A 23,942-nucleotide genomic window follows, 5' to 3' on the forward strand; every position below is an offset into this window, starting at 1 on the left:
CAGGTAAACTATGTAACGTCCCATTTAATTATTAAACGAAATTAAAGGAAACGTCACACAAACGATAGTACAGTAGCGTAGTCTTGGGATCCTTAACCCAACCCCTACAACCTGGGCACACCATGATGCCAACGGAAACCAGATACAAGTCTAACAAAGAGTGTAGAATAGAAATGCATAAAGCAATACATGGGCCATAGCCCTAAAGAAAACATGAAGAAAATAACTTCAGCTCAGATGGCTAAGCAGCGAAATCACCATTCCCTTGTTGGCCACGAGAACCTTGCCCATCTGCTCCCATCAATCAAATTGATGATCATCGCAAAAGAAAAAGCCACACCACAGAACATACAACAAATAACAGAAAGGGTAAGCTAGAGCCAATAACATGTTCATCATACAGTCAATTATATTTCCACAATCCCATATCCATACAACAACCAAGCATGTTATGACTCTTCATTCAATACACTACGACTCGACTCGACTCATCCGGATACGTATAGCCTGGTCGAATTCAGCGGATGCTTGCACTTGTGGTGGATACCTCTGCTCACCCCCGAGCTGCTCAGCCCCGAGCTATGTGTTACAAGTGTTACAATGAATCAAATTTCCCTCACCACAATGTTAGCCCTTAATGAATTTCGGACCTCTTGCTACTCTTACCACAGGAGTCAGTCCGCTCTAGGTGAGACTAACTGACTCCTCAGAGTGTCAGGATGCAACCTCACATTGAATCCTTACCTAACTATACAGATGGGGCACCACCATGAACACCCACTAACAGGGACCATGGAATTACGTCTCGACCACTGAAGCGTGAACCTGAAAGTCTCACCTAGAGACCCCAAGGATTTATGCATTGACACAGGCCAGATACGATCATACAATCAAACAATATTCACCATGCAAAGATACCCTCATTATATCAACCTTTAAAGCCGTTACCTTTCACATTTCCAGATCCAACCCATTCCAACTCATCAAAATCCATCCACGTACATAGAATCCAACTCATCTCATTATCATGTCACTTTAACAACACCAAACTCATTTAGTTCACATGCCAATACTCATATACCAAACCCATCATTTATAATTCATGAATCATGATATGTATGCATCACACTCCATTATATACATGTCCCTCATCATAACATTAATGCCCAACCAAAAATAGATCATTCAGAAATAAGCAATCGTCCAAACACAACACTGTCTCGCCCAGCACCTCGCTCAGGCGAGTTTCCCCTCTGCCTAGGCGAGGGCACAAAACAGGAACAGGAACAACATGGGATCTCGCTTAGGCGAGACCCCTCTCGCCTGGGCGAGTTGTCTGCTCGCTCAAAATCACACTCTGGTCGCCTGGGCAACCACTCGCGCAAGAAACCCTGGGCGAGCCCCTGCACATCTCGCCTGAGCGAGACTATCAGTGTCCGCCACTGTTCGCACCTGCACAACGCATACACACACCCAACAAAGATTTCCAGCCAGTTCAACCACCCATAGCAATACACAATCTCAAGGAATCCACAAACCACAACGATACAAGACAAAATACACCAAACGAAGAGGGTCTAGCTTCCCTTACCTGGAAGTAGCTAGAAGGTGCCTCGACTCTGACCAACGGAGCACGACAGCTCAAGGAGGGGACTTGCGAGCTGAACAAGACAATGGAACAGAGTTAGGAACTAAGCTCACGGTGAAACCCTACTGTAAAACGAATAGGCACTCATGGAGAAGAAGTGTGAGCTGAAAGATAACTTACGTGGAGTGAGAACAACTTGATCGAACTTGGAACGATGAAGACGTAAACCCTAGCAGAAGTGCGGCTGCAACTCTTTAGGATTAGGGACAGTTTCTGAGAATGAGAAAAATGTTAGATTTAAGGCAGACTTGGGGACCTTATCTGTTAGACCGGCCTTAGACCCACTTACAAGGGCAGCCCACTATTTTTAGAGCAAAAAAGAATTAAAAGATTTTTAAAGGGACCTTACAAACTATAAATACACAATTTGTCAATTTGATTTAAAAAAATATATAAAAATTGGAGTGAAAGGGTTAGTTTTACCACATTGGTTAATGGTTGCATTATTTGTATGAATGTGAATGTAACGTAAATTCACGTTGTAAAAAGTAAATTGAGACAAACTGATTCTCTAACATGACATGTTAATTCTAATATAATGTAAAATTAAGAAATTATAAAATTACAATTAAAGTTATTTTAAGATAAATAATTATAATAAATTTACCACATTTTGTTATGATGAAAAAAATAATACACATGTGTCTTTTCACTAGGAAAATATATAATGTTTTAACTACTTTATCTAAACAAATATTTGTGAAACAAAAACAATTCAATTACGAAAATTTCAAATCTAATACAAATTAATAACTTCTTGAAATTATAGAAATATATGATTCAAATAAAATCTATAGATATTTCAACTTATAAATTTGAATTTGCACAAGATAGAAAAACATTTCATAAGAATAATTTTAACAACTTAGAGTTGTTTTTTAAAATTTGAAATTGGAAAAATACATAAGTCATTTCCGGAAAATCCATTTTAGAAATGGAATTACAAATTTCAGATATGACAATCCTGGATATATATTTTCACTTTCGAATGACAATCCACAGCTACTTCTGACGAGGTCATGCAGCTGCAAGAATACCACATTGTGGGGATTTAACATACTTCCAAATATGCATATAGAGAAAAAAAAAACTGTTAAATTAATCAATCCAAAAGTGAATAAAAAAAGCATTCAAATTGCAGAATCTAAAAATTCGTAATTACAATTGGGCATTATGTGTCCAAAACATGACTTACAAATTTTCCAATTTAAAACGTAAAAAATATTATTCAAGATTACTAAATCTAAAATTTTTCTAATGTATTATTTTGTATTAGCAATTCAGAATCTATTCCATTCTAAATACGAATTGTTTACTCAGAACACTTTTTAGATAATATAATCCATAAAAACTCTGGATTACTCTAGTTGGAACATGAGACCTATTTTTGAGTTCTAATTAGTCGTAATGTATCTAGGGTTTAGGATTTACAGATCGAATAATTCGAAAACTTAATCAAGTACTCAACATGGAATTTCTCAAACGAAACCCAATGGAGGTGTGTTTTGACTTCTCTGAGAATCCATGGCGGTGAGAATCAAAATCCAACTCACTGATTACACGTTGACCCACATCTCTTTTAACGTCCATAAACAAGTACGACAATCCAGACATACTGTATTGCTGTTATATGACAATAAGAAACCTCTCATTATGATTTAAAGGCAAACCGTTCTCATATTCTTTGGATTTATGTCGTACCTTTGTTCTTCCTCCGTTTCAATTGTATTGCAACCTTTATAACTTTCCGTTCAGATCTACATCTTTGCGCCTATGGGTTCATCTTATCGACGAATGTACTCCCTGGATTGGCGAATGTACTCTATGTTTTGATCATTTGTAAGCTTTGACCTGTATATATTAAAATAATTGAAAAAGATGAATGTTATCTATCTTTTCATGCCCGAAACATTAGCCACATTCTAATAGCTTTTGAGCATAGAGTAAATAATTACAGAAGATTAATGTCATGTCTGCGTAAGACCCACACAACTATACGATAATTTTAAGAGTTCCAAATGAAGAAACTCACTCCTGTGCACTAAAATAAACGTAGTACATAGTTACATCATATTTGAAAAAATATAGCAATAATCAACTATATTTCAGTAACTGATTATTATTATTAGTTATAATTAATTTATGAATTTTTTTATATTATGTCAAGTTTTAAACTAATTCAAGATATATTACATTTAAATTTTTATAACTATATTATAGCTATGTTGTATCTACCAATTTTACGTACTGCGTCATATTTAAATTACTTAAAGATAAAATTTTAAAAAAATAATTACATTCTAATAATTGACTTTACGTAAGAAAAGAGCAAATGTGAAATTCTTAGGTATGGAAACTCGATGGAGTGGGTAGTCACTGTTATACGAAAATGGTGCAGAAGCAGATATAATACAATGGAGTGGAACCGAATTCCCAATTAGTAATCAAATCAAACGTTAATATTTGAAAATGTACTCTGTAACTCAGATTCTTAGTTCAGAATATCCAACTAAAAATGTGTTAAGATTCATGTTATAATATTCTAAATTAGGTTAAAATACCAATTCATACAATTTTATGAAATTATTAGTATTTTCAATCCCACGTTGAAGAATTGATTTTAATTCAAATTAAACTTTGAATTAAAGTAATTTTAAATAAGTGTGTTAAACAAAATATTGTAAATTTAGATTAAAAAAAATCATCATATATCACTTTATGTCAAAATCAATTTTAACAAAATTATGTTTTTAAAATCAATTTCATCCGTGTGCTCAATTCACATATTTGACAAGGTGAAGACTAAATCTGACGTATAATTGCTGCTGCTCCATAAAGCAAGTTTCATAATAAGCAAGTATAGCACCATAATAAAACAAAGGCTGATAACGGGCAAAAACTAAAGAAAAAACTAGTTGAGGATGAAATGATACCGTATGAATCAATTTTTTTTGTTCTGTTGGGCTGCTTCGGCATACTGCTCTGCAAGTTTCTTTACTTTCTCACCTTCCTTTATGAGAAAATTCGCATTCTTTGCTTTGCAATGATACTTCATTACCTTCTCAGTTGTTTTTGCAACAGCCCACCTGTATTGGTCAGCCGTGATTACTCCACTCTTGCACAGTGGTCTGATGTGCTCCTTGATGTAAGCTTCTACCTGTACAAATTCCAGCATTATTACAGAAATATGAAAATCATGAAGGTAAATATAAAAATGGAAGAAAACATAAATGATAGGCACATTGCATTACTTTTTAAGAAAAACTAGAGAAATAAGTTATATTAAAAAATTAATTTTACAATACCTTTTTAGTTATATGATTTACAGAGTCAATCTGCTTAGCAGTGACATCAGATTTCTCTTCCTTCCGTTGGAAACTTTCACCGGCTTCAGATATATTGGAAGACTGGTCGGTGATGGTAGTATCATAAACTTTTTCTGTGAGATTCTCATTCCCCTGTTCTGAAGCTTTTACTTTATTATCCAAAGCATGCTGTTTATCAATATGGTAGTCATTGGCCACGCTTAGAGTTTCTGTCTTGCCATCTCCATGTAATGATATTGATTCACCAGCTGGAAATTTTTTTATGAGGGGTTCTTTGTCTGGGCCGTATAATAATTCTTCAAATTCTTTGTCAAGTGGCTCAATAGCACTCTCAGAGGGTAGGAGCTCTGAAGAAACAGAAGCCCTATCCCTATGATCTGCATCATTGTGACAATTCGGCGAGCAGGAGGCCTCTCCTGGCACTTCATTTCTTTCAGGTCCCTCACAGTCAGCACAATCCAAAGCGATATCTGACTTTTTCAAGTTCGTGGTGGAGAAAACAAGTTTCACTTTTGACTCATTTTGCTCTTGTTTTGGTTTTGAAACCTGTGTAACACTAGCACCAATATAATCTTCGTCTCCTAAATCATACTCAAAATCACCATAAATATCCAGATCAGGATTCGAATCCAGTTCAAGTATATTATCGGGCCCCGACATGTCACCATTACATGTTTCTATGTTCTCATGTGGACTGCTAGGTGGGGAGTCAGACAGCAGACCAGCATTTTTCAAGGCCGTTTCAACTGCAGGGTCAGTTGAAAGATCTTCCGTATTTATTTCCGATTGTTGATCAGTAAGCATTGCTGATGAGGCTGTTGGAGTTGTATCTGTGGCTACATCAGATTTTGTGTTATTTGTGCGATGCAAGAGCTCCTGTGAACAAAGGTTCAAATACACAAGCTTGCTATTTGATCTGTCAGCAACCTCTTTTTCAATATTAATTGCATCTGCAACAGCTAATTCTGTAATGCCAGTCCTGCGGATCACGGACAGATTTGTGTTCCTCAATAAGCGCTCGGTTAGGCGGTAAAGCTGCGTCTGCACAAAGAACGAAGTTTAAGAGAGAAGAAATCTAACTATCAGAGTTGTATAATACACAAATAAAGCAGCTTGAATTGATCATTTGGAAATAGTCCTGCGCCATTACTTAAATAAGATTCAACTCCATTAACATGCCAAAAGGGGAACAAGAATAAATTATTCCAAATTTGTATTGGTATGCACCAGTTTTAATTCCAACACTAAAATCTAGCAACTAAAAAAGTTTAAGATTCTATCACTTTCTCGGGTGGGAAACTTCGGGTTATATTATATGGCTCATAACGTGATGTTAAGCAAAGGAACAGGGATAAAAAGAAAGAAGGATGGGATATATGGGAAAACCACTGGCAATCAGATGTTTTGTTTAACATTTGAAAACACAAGATAAACCAAATAATAAATTGTAGTTCTACAGTGAGGAAACAAGAATGACCCTCCTAAAGAATTGGAACATATTTTCTGATCCCAATGTCATTAGTAATCTGTTCCTTCATTAAAAATGTATCAATCTAACGTGTGTAACTTCAAATGGTGGAAACGCAAGGTACTGCATACCTGCCTAACTGATATAGGAATTTTATTATGTCGAGAAGGTGCCAATACCGGTCTCATATCACTTGGCAGTTGGGCCTACTCACAATAACAGAAAGAAGTAACAGTTAACAGCCATAAAATATCAAAGGTAAATAAAGCAATTGCAGATAAAAACTAGTCAGATAAGATCATTTACATACAAGTAAAGGATAATTTCCTTTAAAAACTGCATTGTCTTCCTGATTTCCATTTGCTGTGTTTCCCCCGCTGGTTGTAGCTGTTTTCCTCGCAAGGACCTCCAAGGCCCATTTCTTTTTATCATTCTTCATGCAACCAGATTTTTGGCCTAACTCCTTGGTGCCAGTTTTCGAACCAACTGACGAGACTGGCGTCCTTTCTGAGTAATTGTTTAAACGTATTTTACCAGAAGTTGAATTATCGCCAACTGGGCCATGTACAATCTTCTTGTCTACGTTTTTTTCAGATGACACAAAACTCATCTTTGATAAGAGATTGTTTACATCTGTTGCTTTAATAGTATTGTTACCGGATGGATTTGGTACTTTCTCTGATGGATTGTTTTGTTTGGTTTGCTCAGAGTTAGCCACAGTTTTAAGGACAGAGAGAGGTTTTACATCCTCTTTGCGGGGGAAAACAGATGTATCCGCTAAATACAACCTAGAAAGTATAGGATCCTTGGTTTGACATTCAGAAGCTTGCTTTGATTCTGTACCATCCGAACCTTTTCTTAGTAAATCAAGAACTGATTTTAATGTTTCAATCTTTTCAGGCTTCGTAGCTCTCATGCAACGATATTTCCAGAACTCAATTTCACAGTCCCTATCCCATGCACGCTTTCTTCTTCCATTGGAATTCCCAAAAATTTTCTTTGTTAAATTTTCACGCACTTTGCCTTTCTGCAACATTGACTTCTTTGCCTTTATAGCTGCAGGGGATAACTTGTTTACAAGTTCAGTTTTAGGCCCTGTTATAGCAGTCCTAAATGCTTCAAGAAGCTTGGGATCAAAATGGTTATCCTCGAAGTTTATAGAGGATTTGTTACGGACAGCTTCTCTAATTTCCTTCCTTAGATTTTGAACTAACAAGGATGATTCTCTATCCTCAGAATTTCTCTTCATGATCTTTTTAACCCTCAACCCAGCCATATTTCCTTTGTTTTCAGATGACTGGTCACAAGCATTAGTACTAGTATGTCCCTTGGAAAGCCTTCGGACTGTCCCTTTAACTATATTCATTATATCTGGTGTAACAGTTGCCTTTGTCGGAGAATCGTTTAAAGCAGGGTGCTTCGGACCGTTTTCTGAAAGATGATCATTGGCTGTGTCATCAGTGTTACTCATTTGGCTGTCAGTAGCTTTACTTTTCTTTGGCACAACTTCCTCAGGAAGTTCAGGCTTGGCATCTCCATCCTCAGCCTTTATATGAACTTGCCCATTACTGTCACATCAAGGGCAAAATCAAGGGAAAAAGAGAAAAAGGGTCAAGGTTTGAACTACTCATGTGGTGAGCATAAAACAATTAAAACCTTTATTTCAACAGAATATGCATTTAAAGATCATAGACAACTAAGGCAGTTTTAATACTACATGAGTATGAAAATTATCTAGGCAACTGCTCCTGTTTCTTCTGGTTTGTGAATATAAGAATTCATCAAGATTCAAAGTGTTCTGGTTCATTAATGGGTTTGCAACCAGCAGCACCACTTTTATGATGACATTTTTTTCATCGACTACATACTTCCAAAGGTGAAGTGAGCATCATTAGCAGCCCCTAACACAGGTTTTAGAATAATATACAACTTTCTATCTATATTGTTAATAAGTCCCACATTAGCTCCGAATATAAAGAAAATAGTCCTTGTAAGATTTGAGCAATCCTCCACTCCAAAGCTAGCTTTTACAGCTTAGGATCAGTCCTTTCTAATATTTATGGCATGATGTCTGTTACCATGACAATCTGTTACCCCATTAGGTCCCCCAAATACCATCAAAGATCTAAAGTGTTCCTTCACAAGATGGGGGAGAGGAGGGGGGCTCTAAATGGCCTTACAACCACATAGCATAGCTGCTTTAGTGGAATCATATTATCCAGACACCAGAAGATGTGTAACCAAACAACCAGGCCATTTGTAACCATTCACTCACCCCCAAAAGCAAGGAGTAGTGAGAAACTGGAAGTAGTTAATATTGGTATCTGTTTAGAAAATAAGTGAGCATTAACGAAAATCTTAATGGCTAAAAGGAAGCATCAATTCCTAAATCAATGGTGCTTAACCGGAAGCTTGATTCTGGGTGACTGATTCCATTAATTAGGAGTTGATTACAAGATGATAGACTGACAACTAAACAGAGTTATATCCTTAACACATCCTTCTAGAATAACCTATCAAAATAGGGACACCTTTCTTGAGGCGTTATAAGAGTGCAAAACACATTTCCCATACCAACTACAATATGCCACATGTCAGATGCTACTCATTCAATGTTTGCCAAAGATTTTATTGACCCGCACTTAATCTGACACCTTTATGGATGGGCATTTTAAGGAAACTAGTATATAAAAAAATATATTTCTTTAACATTCCGAAAATGTTACTTCAAAATGTAATATTAAGTATTAAAAAATAATGTCTCTTAGTATGCTTTTGTGACTTACTCTCATAGAAAGCTGCATATACAAGAATATACAGACATTTTTTTATTTATTTTAGATCTCTTATGTTGCTCGTGTATGTGATATGAAATGTCTGTGTCAGTGTTTGGTTCACTGTCCATGTTGGAGTAATACAGCAACACTACACACAGGAGGACTATGGCAAAGTGTGCTTTCTCCTACAGCATTTTTACATCCTGTCTCTGCCTCTCTCCAGTACAATGACCAAGGAACACAACTCATTTCATATGATACAAGTTTAAATGAATGATTACCTGTAATCAGCATGCTTTCTCTTTCCACCAACCACTCTGGCATTGTCCTTACAAGCATTGACTTCAATTTCATCTCCTGAGAATATTTTATTATCAACATTATATGGTTTAAGAACTGGTTTAAATGCCACAAATACCATCCATAAATGGTTTCCCACAGTCCAAGTTTGGACTGAAACAAAGAAATCACATTTCTAAGAATGGTTGAGTACCTCTCGAAAAACATTCTTCAGAAGTCAAGCCTGGGACACCAGGTTCTTGATCTTTTGGTTCACTCTTTTCTGCATTATCAACTATAAGCACATTAAGATGATGACGATCAGTCTGATTACAATAGATACTTTTCAAGCTCAAAATAAAGCTATTGATATATAATAATATGGTTTACCAGGTAAAAAAGTGCCCACTGACAAACCAAGATCAAGACCCATATCAGATTCAATTCTGGATGGACTAGTTTTGGTATGGGACTCATCAAATAACTTGGTTCCATCCAAGCCACCGGGTTCATTCATTGTTCCACTGGCAATTTTCTTTAAATCACTATTGTTTGATAAAGACAGTTCCAGTTCTTCTTCCATGATCGGTAATGAAATTGTCTTCATTTCGCCACTTTGCTGATCATTTATGTCAGACATTAAAATACATGATTCACTCATTGGATCCGCATCAACTTCTAAAGGCAATAGGCTTTTCTCACTTGTTGCTGGAACCCATTTTGTTCTGTCAACCATCGAGACAACAACAGCTGTTTCTCCTGTATCAGCAACAGAGACAGACACTTTTCCTGAAAAGGAATCCTTAGCATGACATTCACTGTTACTATTGTCTGCATTACATTCCACGGTTGTCCTCTCCATTGAATTAGATGCTCCCTTAGAAACATAATCTGCTACACATCTAAAACAAAACCCTGAATTAGAATACTAAAGGATGGAAAGAAGATATCAAATACTGTCAGCAAGGGGTTTTGTTAAAGATATTCTTTGATAGTTCAATTTTGTCAACGGATAAATACATTATTTTCATAGTTAATCACATCATAAATAACTTCTAATTTTTGTTTATATTATTAATTATCTACCTATGTTTTCTATCGATCTGATTTATGATAGCTAGATTATATCAAATTCTATATTATTATTTATAAGCTAGTAGCCAACATGTACATGCATCTTAACAAATACAAACCAGATCGAGCTTTGAGATTAAAGTAAGAGAAAAAGTAATTAGAAGAACGAAAATATAAAACAGAATAACCAGTAAAGTCAATTTACCTGGGGCATAACCATGTACTGTCTGATGTACTTTCGGTATCAAATCCCACACAGAATGCATGATACCTGTCACAATGCAATTGAAGAAAAAATAATGTGGTACAGTTTGTAAAATTCAGTAATAATATATTCATGAATGGATTTCATTAGCTACCCATTAAAGAGAGTGACAAAAACACTTACACAAGCTCTTCTCTAAATTATTTTCATCGCCTCTTTAAAAGTTATAATTATAATCATTATCTAGCTTGTACATCATTGATGATCATGCTTCGATAAGGCAGACATATAAACCATGTAAGTTCAGGCCTGACTACACCCTTGATTTCCTCAAATTTCTAATTCATCTATTAGGCTTAACTAAGCTTCTATTACTGTTTATTATGAACATATCCATAAATATTATGACAAACTAAGAAACTGCTCAAATTTTCAGACCGAGACTATATATGTAGTAAAATTATAAGAAAAACCCATGTGTCACATCGATTAAAGATAACGTCAAGTATATAAATGGGACCAATCTGCACCTTAAAAGTCAATTTTGTAAAATTGAGTTAAACTTAAATTATTTTGTAAGATGATATTAGAGTCTATCCTAGATTCATTAATATGTCACTCGCCCGTGTTATTCATGTACCAAGCCCAATAGTGTTGGACATGAGGATATGCTGGAAATCTCATATCAATTATAGATATAGTTAAATTATAGTATGTAAGTGACCGGAAACCTCACCTTATAATCCAATTTTATTGGATTGAGTTAGCCCTAAATCCACTTTCTAAGAGAAACACTTTTTTTCTGCCAAAACACCTTAAAAGGTGAAGTTTAAACCCAAGGCAAACATGCTATTACAGAGCTGACCAATCCAACCCCAACTTCATAGTTCCATAAGACAATAACCTGATAAAATTTTACTCAATGACATCTTAAACAACAAAAACTCATTTCAAACAGTATATCTTAAACTTATTAACCTAATGTGTTGATTTGAAGTTACCATATGTCACAAGAATCACATGCTATTGATGTATCAAGATCAGAATCTCCTTCAACAGTAGCCAACCCATTACGAACCTTGCAGTCATCGCCATCCAAGCAAATAACTGCCTACAAAATGATAAAATACATGAGGATTAGTGTTGTGCATTAATTTTTTTAAAAGGACAAGTTCTGTTGAAAATTATGGAACGCCAGACTTGCAAAATCTTGTATTTTAAACTTGACATGTATCTCATCAGGATGTGAATGCAAATGGCACATATTTGAGTGGGTAATAATTATTGTCCATGGCTAATTTCATTATTATTATTATTTTAATTTTTTTTTTTTTGTAGAAAGTAGGAAGAATCTAATTAGCATTTTACTTATTCATAATGTAGATTCATTCAAAAAAGAGAAATAGGCTTCACCATAAAAAAAAATGCATGATTCGGATTACATAATGTATAACCAACAACTTGCTCCAAGATGCAAGATTAGAGATGAAATTGATCCTATTGATGAGTGCACCGAGCAATTAGAGGGACAAGTGGATGATAATGATAATGATAATGAAGTGAGGGAAATGATTTGGTTTTTATGATGATCCCACTCTTAATTGGGCACCTATAAGCGTTGGGGAGCCAAGAATTTACACAAGGAGAAAAAGAAAACATTAAAAAAGGCAATCATCAAGTGGTGGTTGTTACTTGATCTTCCCATGCTTCCAAGAAAGGTCTAGGTGCAACTTCAGCCTCAACAGGAGGAAGGTGCAAAGAGAATTTTCAATTTGGGATAGATGATGAACTGGAATTTGATAGTTCCAAGTATGAGTATGAAGAAACTGAAAAATTACTTAAGTTTGACAAGTTTATTTCCAAAGGAGGGTAAGAGGAGGGATATGATAACATTGATGTTGGAATTGAGAAAGAACCAGAAAATAAATAATTTAAAATTTAGGACACTTTTCTTATTTTGTTGTTATTTTAAAGTCTTGAACTTGGTAGTGTTTTGTTGCTTTCATAATATTATTTGAATTTCTAGACTTATTATTATTAATTACGTGATTGTCTTCCATTACTTTTGCATTAGAATTACATTTCTGTGTTTTTTTTATTTATCTAGAGGTTTTACTTTTTGGTATGCAATGCTTCTGCCATCACCTGTTTTGACTTCCAATATTGAAAAACACTGCTACCAGTGGACGGTTCTAACCAATAAGAAGTTCAGTGAAGTGTGATGGAGTGAAAGCTGCTGAAATGTCAGCTCTTAGGGGTGGTGCTGTGATAGGAACTTGGGTATTATGTGGTGCTTAAATCCCACAGTGAGTAGTATGGAATGCTAGATGGAGTATTTAAGCGTTTGGTTCTCCTCCCTTAATAACTAGCTTTTGAGGGTGAGTTCTCCAAGTGTTTGTTGTGTATTTATCATTGAACAGTGTCATGTAATACATGTAGCTTATCTAACCTAGTAGGAAAAAGGCTTTTGTTGTAGTTAAAGTTAGCTATAAGGCCAATGTATATACTGAAATAAACCACAGGTAAACACAGTGACCGCTAAGAATATAAATGCCACAATTTATATGTACATATGACTCTAGATAAAGTAGTGACATTTATATAAGAAAAACTAGAACCAAGGTTGCCATTAATATTAACTAACCAGACGACAAGATTTCTAGCACGTAATTCTAAAATTATATTATATGGAAAACAATTACATTTTCATCAATGTAGTATGAGGGAAATTGCAGTGTGTTATTCTTCCCTTCGATGGACCAGTCATCATCATCTCTGTAATCATGAAGAAAAACAGTGAAAACATTATATAATTTTTTTTAAAGCAGAAACATGATAAACATGTTATTTAGTCAAAATTTAGTGCTGAACTGTTAAGAGTTTCCTTAAAATTCAGTGATAATGATGCATGGCTAGAATTATGCAAAATTCATGACTTTCAGCTCGAAATCCAATTCAGAAAACCCTAGGCTTGATGTATCTAGATATAAACAAACAATGAAAATAAGGCTGTCAATCAGATACATATGGATGGAAACTTACCTGAGGAGTGAATCATCTTCAACTTTGTTGTTTCCAATGGTATCATATACCTTCACAATCATGAGTTTCGCATGTTTAGCCACACACCAAATTTTAATTGTATTTTTAAGGTATTATATGCATTAAAAACATAGATTTTCGTAATAATATTACTCAAAGCAACAAAGTACACGGTCTAGAAGAGAATTAATAAGGTGGGCAAATTCAATTGTAACCTGAAGAGTTATACTAAAGCAATGAAGAAAAAGCAGCATTCCGCAATTTTATATCACTCACTGGAACACAAGTGATTAACTGAAATTCATTCTGGCAAAGTGGGCAAAGATTAGTGATGGTAGCCCAGTTGTCAATGCATACAAAGCAGAACCTGTGAATCAAATAAACCAAGCTAAAACTTCAGACATTTAATGGGAGTAAGTGGAGGTAAAGAATAAAAATTCAACATGACAAAATTATTGTGAAAACTAATAGATGCTCCCCTAAAGGCATGAAAACAATCCTTTTAACCTTGCGCATCCATCCAGAAGATTTTTCTTCCCCAAGGTCATATGATACATTTCAATATAAGGAAAAATTGTACTGAGTAAATTGGAGGGGATAAAGATACACCAGTAGCCTTTGTCTTTACTAAGATAGTATACCATTACAAATACATAATACATGAAGAAAAGAAGCTGAAGTTTACACTAAAGAAAAATTATCACAAAAAGAGTAAGATGATAAGGTAGAAAAACAATACATTCTATAAGATAGTACAGAAAGAAGGTATGGGGATCTAAGAAATCCCTTTCATGAGGGAACTGTTGCCCATGATAATCCTCATATTACAGTACCACATTCATAACTTTCCACCAAAGCAAAAAGCAAGCATAGCAAAACAAAAACAATTCTGGTGAGTGAGTATTAACAATTTAACACAGTTTACCCAACTAGGCCTGAATCAAATTGAACTGGACATATAATTCCATAATTCTATTGAACAGAACCAAATTAGTTAGGTTTCATGAATCGTGAGAATTAAACCAACAATGACTTATCCTTTAGTCACCAAAGGTGACATGTTCTTTACATCTTCTCACCTTATCTATTTGACTTTTACTTTACTCTTTGTTTCTTGTTTTTCCAAGCCATGGCCAAGAGCTCCAAGTGTGTTTTTGGGTAAGTTATTGGTTATAAATTGATAGATCCTCTAAGTCCTAGGGTAGATCTCATCAAGTGATTGGGTAGGACTGATAGAGTAGATTAAGGTGATTTGCCCATGTATTAAGAATGCCAAGGGAGGCATTGATGAGAAGAGTAGACTGCGTGGCTTTTAACCCGGTGAAGAGGAGAGGGGGGCTAAGAAGGACACCTGAGGAATTGCTCAAGGTGGTCTTTAAGTGATTAGAATGACGCCATATGATCCATATAGCTAATCTCACCTAAAGGGATAAGGCATTGTTGTTGTATATAAAGAGGCGCAGGTCTCAAAAAGGAACCACACAATCATAGAGAGAAATGTGGATATTCTGTTGCATAACACAATGGAACAACACCAAGAAAGAAACATTAGAATGATTAGGCATAACAATGAAGTTACTTTGCCGACTTCACTTCATGAACTACCTTTTTCCAAAAGCCTACTTGGTTCCATTCAAAGACTCTGTCCTTATTAACCCTCTTTGGGCCTTTACATAATTGCACAACCCCGTAGTTGCAGGTGTAGCAGTGACCACCACGAAAGAGTTCATTTACATTGAAACAAAGCGTGGTACATTCATCTCCCAAGAGCAGGAAGTGTAATTCTTAAAATCAAAGAGGAAGGCAGAGTGAGCATCTCTTAGAGGAGAAGATTGTAAGCTATCCTTTTATCATTCTTTAACATAAAAGTTTACCAAGCGGTAAAAAGCTTTTGATGTTATTATGAATAATATTAGATTCAGCTTCACAATTCAATCAAAACCCAGTCCAACAAAGACTTGCACCCATTAGCATGAATATTTTGGATAATTTCAGAGGAATATTTTGTTTAAAGCTCTCAATAAGTTGAATCAAACAGCGATGTACTATTAGACTTTTACCAGTACATATCATCAATCACTATTTTTTCCATATAAGTCATACTCTTATTTCTTCACCATGCACAATGAATAGTGAAACCTACTTCTGTAAACTCTGCAGATAAGGCGCAAGGCACAATCCATAAAACAAATTGACACTATCAAACCAACGAGATTACGATACGACAATTTTTAAAAGAGAGAAAACATATAATTTAAGCATTTAAGAAGTACGTAAAGAAAATACATACCAGTGCTGACAGCAATCCAGAACTCCCCTGTCAATAACCATATCCATACATATTCCACATCTTTCCCCTTCAATAGCTACATCATCCTGTTAATTAAGAAATACCGAGTGTTCCGGTGAAAGAAATACCATAAGAAACCAACCAGTTGCTATACACGACTCTATCTTAGGCAAACATGAGAATCATCCAAACAACATAAATGAAATTAAATTGTAAGATAACTTGAAATTATCAAAACCACAAAAATAAGCGTAAGCGAGGGTTTAAGCAACACTTCATATAAAAAGCGAAAACCTCCAACAATACAGTAACTACAAGTGAAGGCGAAAATCGACAAGCTTACATTATCGTTGGCATCAAAAGCATCGTGTGTGAGTGCGAGCATATCATTCGTCACAAAATCCGCCTCCATTGATAAGCTAACTCGAAGACAGAAACGGCCACAAGACTTTAGAACCAAACCTCGGCACTATTCAATTTGTGAAAGTTGCAGAACCTTGAAGAAGCGCCAATAGGATAGAGACACGGAAATTGAAAGCGTATGAGGAAAAATAATGCGATGAGAACAAACAATCACACGATAACATGGTAGAGTGCTAAAGCATCAATGAATTAATCAATTGCTCGTGAAATTATCGACTAATGGAATCGGGCGAAGAGAAACCGCGGTATGTAACTCAGTCCGGGTTCAATTCATCCGATCTGGCTCGAAACGTTTCGCGTTGAAAATTAAAAACTTTTCGATACGTTGTGGACGACGTCTTTGACATCACGTGTGCAACGTGAGCGAGCAATTAGCGCTCTCAGCCTAGCGGATTTTTTTTCACTCATGGGCCATTAATAATTTTGATTAGGCTTTTGCTTCCTGCACCCCAATCATTACTAACTGCATAAAATAGTTTGACCGTGTAATCTAATGTTTACACTCATAAATTACTTTAATTCAAGATTAATATAAAAGTATCATATAAAAATCAAAAGCAAAAATATCAAATACGTCTTAAAGTTATAGTGAAGAGATATATGATTAAATACAAAATGTAGTCATGGTTGTAAAGAAGCAAAGTCCTTAGTAACTAGAGATGGCAAATAAACTCGTCTCTGTAGGTATTACTCGAACCCGTCTCCGTGGGTATTACTCGAACCCGTTCCCGTTTTGACGGAGAATTCCCGCATTGACTGGGTATGGGTATGGGAATGAATATATCCCCGCCATAATACTCGTCCCCACCATATTTCCATTATCGTTTAAATTATTAAAATATTTATAATTAATTAAGTAACCATATATATTCTTTTTATTTTTTATTTTTTCTAAATATTTGGTTTGTCATGAAACTCATTCGCATCTCCAATATATTTTTCATCTTATCATAATCTTTATGTAATTATGTTAAAATGATGTATGTCAATTAAAAAAAATTATGTCTAACATTTGAATATTTCTATTATTTTTTAATATTTTTATTTATTGTATATTTTCCTTTCACATGAGAATGTTTAATACTCTTAATTTAAGTGTTTAATAGCATAAACATTTCATTTACTTGGTAATATAAAAAAAATCTTTACTTATTATTATTAATTTTTATTTCATTTCAAGAACTCTTTTATTTCGTTAAAATAATTTTTGTTATTTCTCAACCATTGAGTATATATGTTGATATTTGAAAAGTCTTCTTAGATCTCTAAGATATTTTTTGTCTTATCATACCCTTAATTATACATTTGTTTTTTTTTGTGCAATTTTTTCCAATAGTCTCCAGATTGTTTATAAGACACACATTTGTTAATTTTTCAATATTTTTATTTTTGTTTATTTTCATCATGTAGAATACTATTTCGATAATTTTTATCTAATTATTTTTTATTTTCTAACTCATTACAATCATACTTTAATTTTTTCACTATAATTGTATAAATAATTTTTATTTACTACAATATAAAATTTTAATGTAATTGTCATGAATATTTTTTTATCACTATCCAACATATATTGGAGTTTAAAAGATACAATATCTATGATAAAATTCTATTATGTTTATTATTTGTTCTTTGCGTCATTTTTTTTATCAACCATTGAGTATATATGTTGATATTTGAAAATTTTTCTTAGATCTTTAAGATATTTTTCATCTTATCATACCCATAATTATATATTTGTTTTCTTTTGTGTGATTCCTTCCAATAGTCTCCAAATTGTTTATAAGACACACATTTGATAATTTCTTAATATTTTTATTTTTTGTTTATTTTCATCATGTAGAATACTATTTTGATAAATTTTATCTAATTATTTTTTATTTTTTAACTCATTACAATCATACTTTAATTTTTTCAATATAATTGTATAAATAATTTTTATTTACTATAATATAAAAATTTTATGTAATTGCCATGAATATTTTTTTACCACCATCCAACATATATTGTGGTTCAAAAGATACAAGATATATGTTAAAATTTTATTATTATGTTTATTATTTGTTCTTTACATCATTTTGATCAAGTGATGTATTATAACTTTTATTAGTGTATAAACTATAGATTCATTATAATTTAAAAAATTGAAGTAAACAAACATTTAAAATATATTTTAATTTAAATATTTTTTTCCTTTTATTATTTTTTAAAAATATTTTTTCCTTTTATAGTTTTAAAAAAAAATATTTTTAAAGTTTATCAACTAGGTTTCATTAATGTTTGCAAATTTAATAAATGTTTTGGTTCTCATTAAATTTTATTTGGTATTCTAATCTAAAATGTAAACAATTATAATTTATTTCAAAGTATTTGATATCAAAGAAACAACCATACTCCTAATATTGAATATTTGATAATATTATGTTTTCTTTTACAGTAATTTTTATTATTTTATAAAAATTAGTTAAAATTAATATTAAAGTAGTAAGTAAATGGGTACGGGTATGAATACGAGATTATACCCGTTACCCGGTGGGGATGGGGATGAGATAAAAGTTTGATACCCGTTGGGTTTGGGTATGGGGATGGGGATGATTTTTTTTACGGGAATGGGTATGAGATAGTGAAACCCGTCCCCGCCCCGCCCCATTGCCATCCCTATCAGTAACAGCCACATTACCAATAATCATGTTTCTTTTGTTTGGAAAATTTTTGTATGATTATAGGAGGATTTCCCTCATTTTGGAACATTTCATATGGTTTTAGGAGAGTTGCATTCTTACCTTATAGTACATAGTACAATAAATATTTGCTTAAGTATGCACTTATTGAAGTTCCTATGTCGTCTAAATTCGCATGTGAAAAGGAAAAATTCTCAAATCAATAATTTGATGATTTATTTTAAAAAATATATCTTGTAAAAGTAATTTGACTTTATATTTTATTATATGTATGAATAAAATAAAATAAAAAGTTTCTCTTATAACATATTTCTTGTATTTATCATATATTTTATATTTCTCATCTCTTCACAATTTTTTACAAATTTTCAACACTCATACTATTTTATAATGTAATTATATAATTTATTATATTTATAATATTTCATATTGTAATATGACTATCAATCTTTTATAAGTCTGCATCCCAATTAAATTTAATTAAACGCTCAAGATCAAAATGTAAACTTAAATGAATGTTTAGCGTACTAATTTGTTCCTCTCTAGTTAATGATAATAACCTTGCATGATTTTTGTTGGCAAATTGTACTCGCACTGTAGTATTCTGATTTAGTTAAAGCATAATTAATGATATTTCTTACTTTAACATTTTGTTGAAAAATGTTATATTATTTTTTAGTGTATTTTTTATTTTGGCTTAGTTCTGCAGAGTATTATTACAAGTAGATATTTATCACATATCATAATGTGAGAATTTTACATACACATCTATTTATTTTGTCATTCAGATGCCAATTATTAGAATAACAAACCACAAAGGGGTTGATTTGTATTTTCTAGAATATTTTTTCTTTCTGATGACATTTTAAACTGTAAGGATTATTGCCACCAAGAAGCATTCTTTAACACCACCAGTGGCCAAACACTTTAATATTATTTTTTATTTGTTTCTCTAATCAACATTTTCAAGTATTTTTTAGTAGCTACTTTGACTTTTACACCATAAAGATGTTGAGGAATGTAGTTTTTAGGCAGATGAATATTAAGATGAAGCTCATGCTTAAGCAAAACATTTAAAATAAAAATGATACTTTTTCATAAGTCTTGTTTCAACTACATAAGCATTGTTTTAGTCTTGTTTATTAATATTTATATATGGACATGACACTTTCAGATAGGAGTGGTTGGAAGATATAGTAAAATATATTAAATGAATTAATATATTTCATAGTGTAGTTTATAGAGTATATATGACTTTGTGTAAGTGATTGACTTATAAATATGATAATACATTCATAGTCATAAATAAATAAAGACAAACTAAAGACACACCTGTGAATATCTCTGTACCTTTGAAGGGTTAACCATCTTCTTCTGGTTTCTGTAAGTGGTTTTTATGCCATGTAATGTTCCATGTTTTTTATTCTTATCTCTCTTTAATCTCTAAAAGATGTTTGCTCCCATATCTGAGGACGGTTACAACCAATACAGGATCATCATGTCATAACAAAGATTTACTGGTTTTGTTGACTTTTTTCTTTCTTTCTTTGGGATGATTATTCATTCATTGGTGTTCAATAATCAAAGTAATATTAAAGAAGTTCGATTCATTGACAAGTCAGAATTTTTCTAATTCTGGAATTCAATTGAAATACTGGCTAACATTCTGACTTCATTGTATCTTTGCTGAACCATTGATAGTGAAGGTCCTGTCATAGTATTTATGCTCTGAACAATATTTGAACTTGAAATCTTTCCTAAATTGCACAAACTCCCACTAGAGTTTGCATCAATTGGATGAAAGAGACTTAATAATGGTACTCTAGCAAAATCTTCTAGAGATTAATCGTGAACTTAAACATTTTTCTCTTTGATGTGGGCAGGGCCATCTGTTTAACAGTGCTATCTCTGACAGAATCATGTCCTATAATCCTTTAACTGAAACTATGTCGATGTCTATGAGCTGCTTTTGCTTGAAGAAAACGAGACCAAAGACTAAGCTAGGACTATCCACCGTTCTTGCTTCGGAAACATCCTGTAAGTAGAAAAAACTTCATTCACGCGCTATTTCTTGGTCTTTTCATGAAATGAACCATGACTTCACTATCATTATCAATCTGGCCATTACTTTTGTGTTGTTGTTTTTGGAATGCCACTTGTCAATAGACCAAGTTAACATATCGTTAATAATCCAAACGTGAGTCTAAGTCCATGTTAAGTAAAACTGAAAAAGTTAAATATAAGGATGAAAACCCATAAACTCATTACCTTAAGGTTTTGGGTTACGAGTGTGGTGTCAATTCCTTATGTGTCAGTTGGACTCATGTCTTATTAGTATTGTATCTTTCCGGTAATCCACTCTCAAAATACCCAACACATGTAGGATTCCATTTGAGGTGTTAGTTCTAAAGTTGTCACAAACATTCTTGTTCCAAATCCAAAACTTGTAGATGATAGAACATAACTTTGGCAGCATGTGTTATGTTTGCCAAACGTGTACATGTGTGTTTTCTTATAGCTTAACTCTCAGATGTCCTTTATTCTTTGACAGTTACTGTGAATGAGATTGAGGCTTTGCTTTGCACGTTTAAGAAATTAAGTAGTGATGATGACTTCCTTCACAAGGTATTTCCATTTTAGCTTGTACTAGTAATAAGGATTCCATTTACCCACGATCTTTTTACATTGCTGAATAGTCATCATAATTTTCTGAGCATTTCGATATAACGAAAGTTAAAGGTGCTAAATTCTTGAAAATTTTTATCTGCAGGAGGAGTTCCATCTTGCACTTTTTGATAATGGTAACAAGCAGAATCTATTTGCAGATAGGGTGCGTCCTTGTACATTTTTTTTTTCTTACATCCTGTCAAGTGCACCATGTATCCAAGAAAAAATGCGAATAGTACCAGAAAGTTACTTCACCAAATTGTACTATTATGTTATGCCTAGTGTTGCTTACAGTGTGAAAAAATGTGAATAGTACCAGAAAGTTACTTCACCAAATATCTTAAAATTTAATCAGTATATTGTTAGGAATTTAAGTGTGAGTCTAAGTCCCACATTGACTAGAAATGAGAAAGTAGACATCAATCAATGCTGATGTCATGATTTTTGTTGGCAAAATGCAGGTATTTGATATGTTTGACATCAAGCGTGATGGAGTAATTAGCTTTGGGGAGTTTGTTCGCTCACTCAGTATCTTTCATCCAAATGCCTCTGAAGAGAAGAAAATTGAATGTAGGACATCATTTGTTTGTTACATAAATCAAACGTTATTTGTCTGTTATGTTTTTTTTGGTTATGTAAATTGAGCAGAGTGTTGTACTAGTTAAGTAGACCAGGACTTGATTGTGCCAATTTTTCTTTCTGACAGTTGCATTTAGATTGTTTGACCTTACACAGAGTGGATACATTGAGCATCACGAGGTGAGTACCCTAGAATTCTGTGGTCTTTCGTTCGTTTACATTTTCACCTATAACCACTTTTATAGTTTATGCTTCGTTCTTATTATTTGAGCATTCCCTTCTGTGGTTAATGGTGCACTCAAGTTGAAGGAAATGGTGTTGGCTACTCTCACTGAATCAGATGTTACAGTTCCCGATGATGTTGTTGAAGCAATTGTGGACAGGGTTGTGAACCGAGCACAAATCTGCTCTTCAACTTTTCTTTTTTCCCCAATCCACTATACAAATTGTTTTCCCTTATTGGTTGTTTTCTTCTTCACTTAGACAATGCTGGAGGTTGATTCAAAAGGAGATGGTAAGATAGATAATGAAGAGTGGAGAGATTATGTGACAAAAAATCCTTCTCTTCTGAAGATCATGACTCTACCTTATCTAAAGTGAGTTTCTTTTCGGCCTTTTTCCAATCTAGTACAATTTTACACTCAAATTAATGACTTTTGCAAGTTTTGAAAAAGTTACATAAATCGTGTAATGTTAACACAACTTCAGTTCAAAAATATCGTACCAACGTGAAACAATTTTACCCTGATTAGACCGAGTCCAATCCTGGTGGTACGACTTATTTGTATTATAGTTGTGCCACCTTTGCTCGATTTCTTTGTATTGAAGTTGTGTCACACCAGTACGATTTACTTTTAAGTTATAATTATTTTTCAAACTTGCACCAAGTTGATAATTTCATTGTTAAATTGTGCAGATTACTTGCCAGTGAAACTTTAGCACTTATTCTTTTATTCTTCAAGTCTGTTTACAAAATCTTACTTGGATGGTTCTGTTTATCAGGGATATAACTCTGGCATTTCCCAGCTTTATTTTGCACTCTGAGATGGAAGACTAGCTACACTAGGTAGCACACAGTTGCTACCTGAATACATTGTATAATATGTTCAAAACACCATTAACCAGTCCAGTGTTGGCTGCTTCAAAGACAGAAAAATTATATAGCACTCGGAAACACTTTCATACTGATATCCAGAAACACTCTCAGTGTGGCCACAAAACAACTATATCTAAATCCCTATACTAATTTTTGGATATTGTTTTAATTATTCATAAAAAAACAAAAAATTTAGTGAGTTACGTTTAATTTGTTAATAAAAACTATCATGATTTGGTAGAATGCAGTATATTTAAAGTACAGAGTAAAAACTTGGCTAGTCACTTAGTTTTGAAAATTAAATTACTGTAACAATTTAGTTAAATTTTCAAAAAAGACAAGTTTATTTTTTTTTAAATACAATTCTTTTTTTTTTCTAAGATTCAA

At 33.4% G+C, this 23,942-nt stretch overlaps 2 protein-coding genes across 10 annotated transcripts; one reads left to right on the forward strand and one right to left on the reverse strand.

The window, feature by feature from the left end:
- Nucleotides 1–5: 5 nt before the first annotated feature.
- On the reverse strand, nt 6–16,860 carry LOC114176821 (RING/U-box protein). 8 transcript variants are annotated; one of them, XR_003603052.2, is made up of 18 exons: nt 16,453–16,859; nt 16,110–16,195; nt 14,096–14,186; nt 13,820–13,869; nt 13,480–13,552; nt 11,779–11,888; nt 10,778–10,843; nt 9,889–10,400; nt 9,713–9,793; nt 9,501–9,576; nt 6,753–8,010; nt 6,574–6,648; nt 4,954–6,015; nt 4,582–4,805; nt 3,350–3,499; nt 1,769–1,861; nt 1,592–1,661; nt 6–291 (listed from the first exon to the last, which is right to left on the reverse strand). XR_003603052.2 is itself a non-coding variant. In XM_028061997.2 (15 exons), the coding sequence occupies exons 1-14, from the start codon at nt 16,519–16,521 to the stop codon at nt 4,590–4,592; spliced, it is 3,813 nt and encodes a 1,270-aa protein (XP_027917798.1). In that variant the 5' UTR covers nt 16,522–16,860; the 3' UTR covers nt 2,887–3,499; nt 4,582–4,589. The 8 variants fall into 8 exon arrangements, 4 of the variants coding, with proteins under 4 accessions (XP_027917798.1, XP_027917797.1, XP_027917799.1 ...); XR_003603051.2 differs by lacking the exons at nt 6–291; nt 1,592–1,661; nt 1,769–1,861 and adding an exon at nt 2,463–2,673; XR_003603053.2 differs by lacking the exons at nt 6–291; nt 1,592–1,661; nt 1,769–1,861 and adding an exon at nt 2,463–2,707.
- Nucleotides 16,861–20,479: 3,619 nt separating this feature from the next.
- On the forward strand, nt 20,480–23,649 carry CBL8 (calcineurin B-like protein 8). 2 transcript variants are annotated; one of them, XM_028062334.2, is made up of 9 exons: nt 20,480–20,596; nt 21,097–21,250; nt 21,765–21,838; nt 21,984–22,043; nt 22,342–22,450; nt 22,587–22,639; nt 22,763–22,843; nt 22,943–23,055; nt 23,462–23,649. In XM_028062334.2, the coding sequence occupies exons 2-9, from the start codon at nt 21,133–21,135 to the stop codon at nt 23,514–23,516; spliced, it is 663 nt and encodes a 220-aa protein (XP_027918135.1). In that variant the 5' UTR covers nt 20,480–20,596; nt 21,097–21,132; the 3' UTR covers nt 23,517–23,649. The 2 variants fall into 2 exon arrangements, with proteins under 2 accessions (XP_027918135.1, XP_085526859.1); XM_085670733.1 differs by lacking the exon at nt 22,763–22,843.
- Nucleotides 23,650–23,942: the final 293 nt, after the last annotated feature.

The sequence above is a fragment of the Vigna unguiculata genome, chromosome 3 (genome assembly GCF_037176805.1).
Source record: "Vigna unguiculata cultivar grain cowpea cultivar isolate G323 ecotype 2 chromosome 3, ASM3717680v1, whole genome shotgun sequence".
NCBI classification, from domain to species: domain Eukaryota; kingdom Viridiplantae; phylum Streptophyta; class Magnoliopsida; order Fabales; family Fabaceae; genus Vigna; species Vigna unguiculata.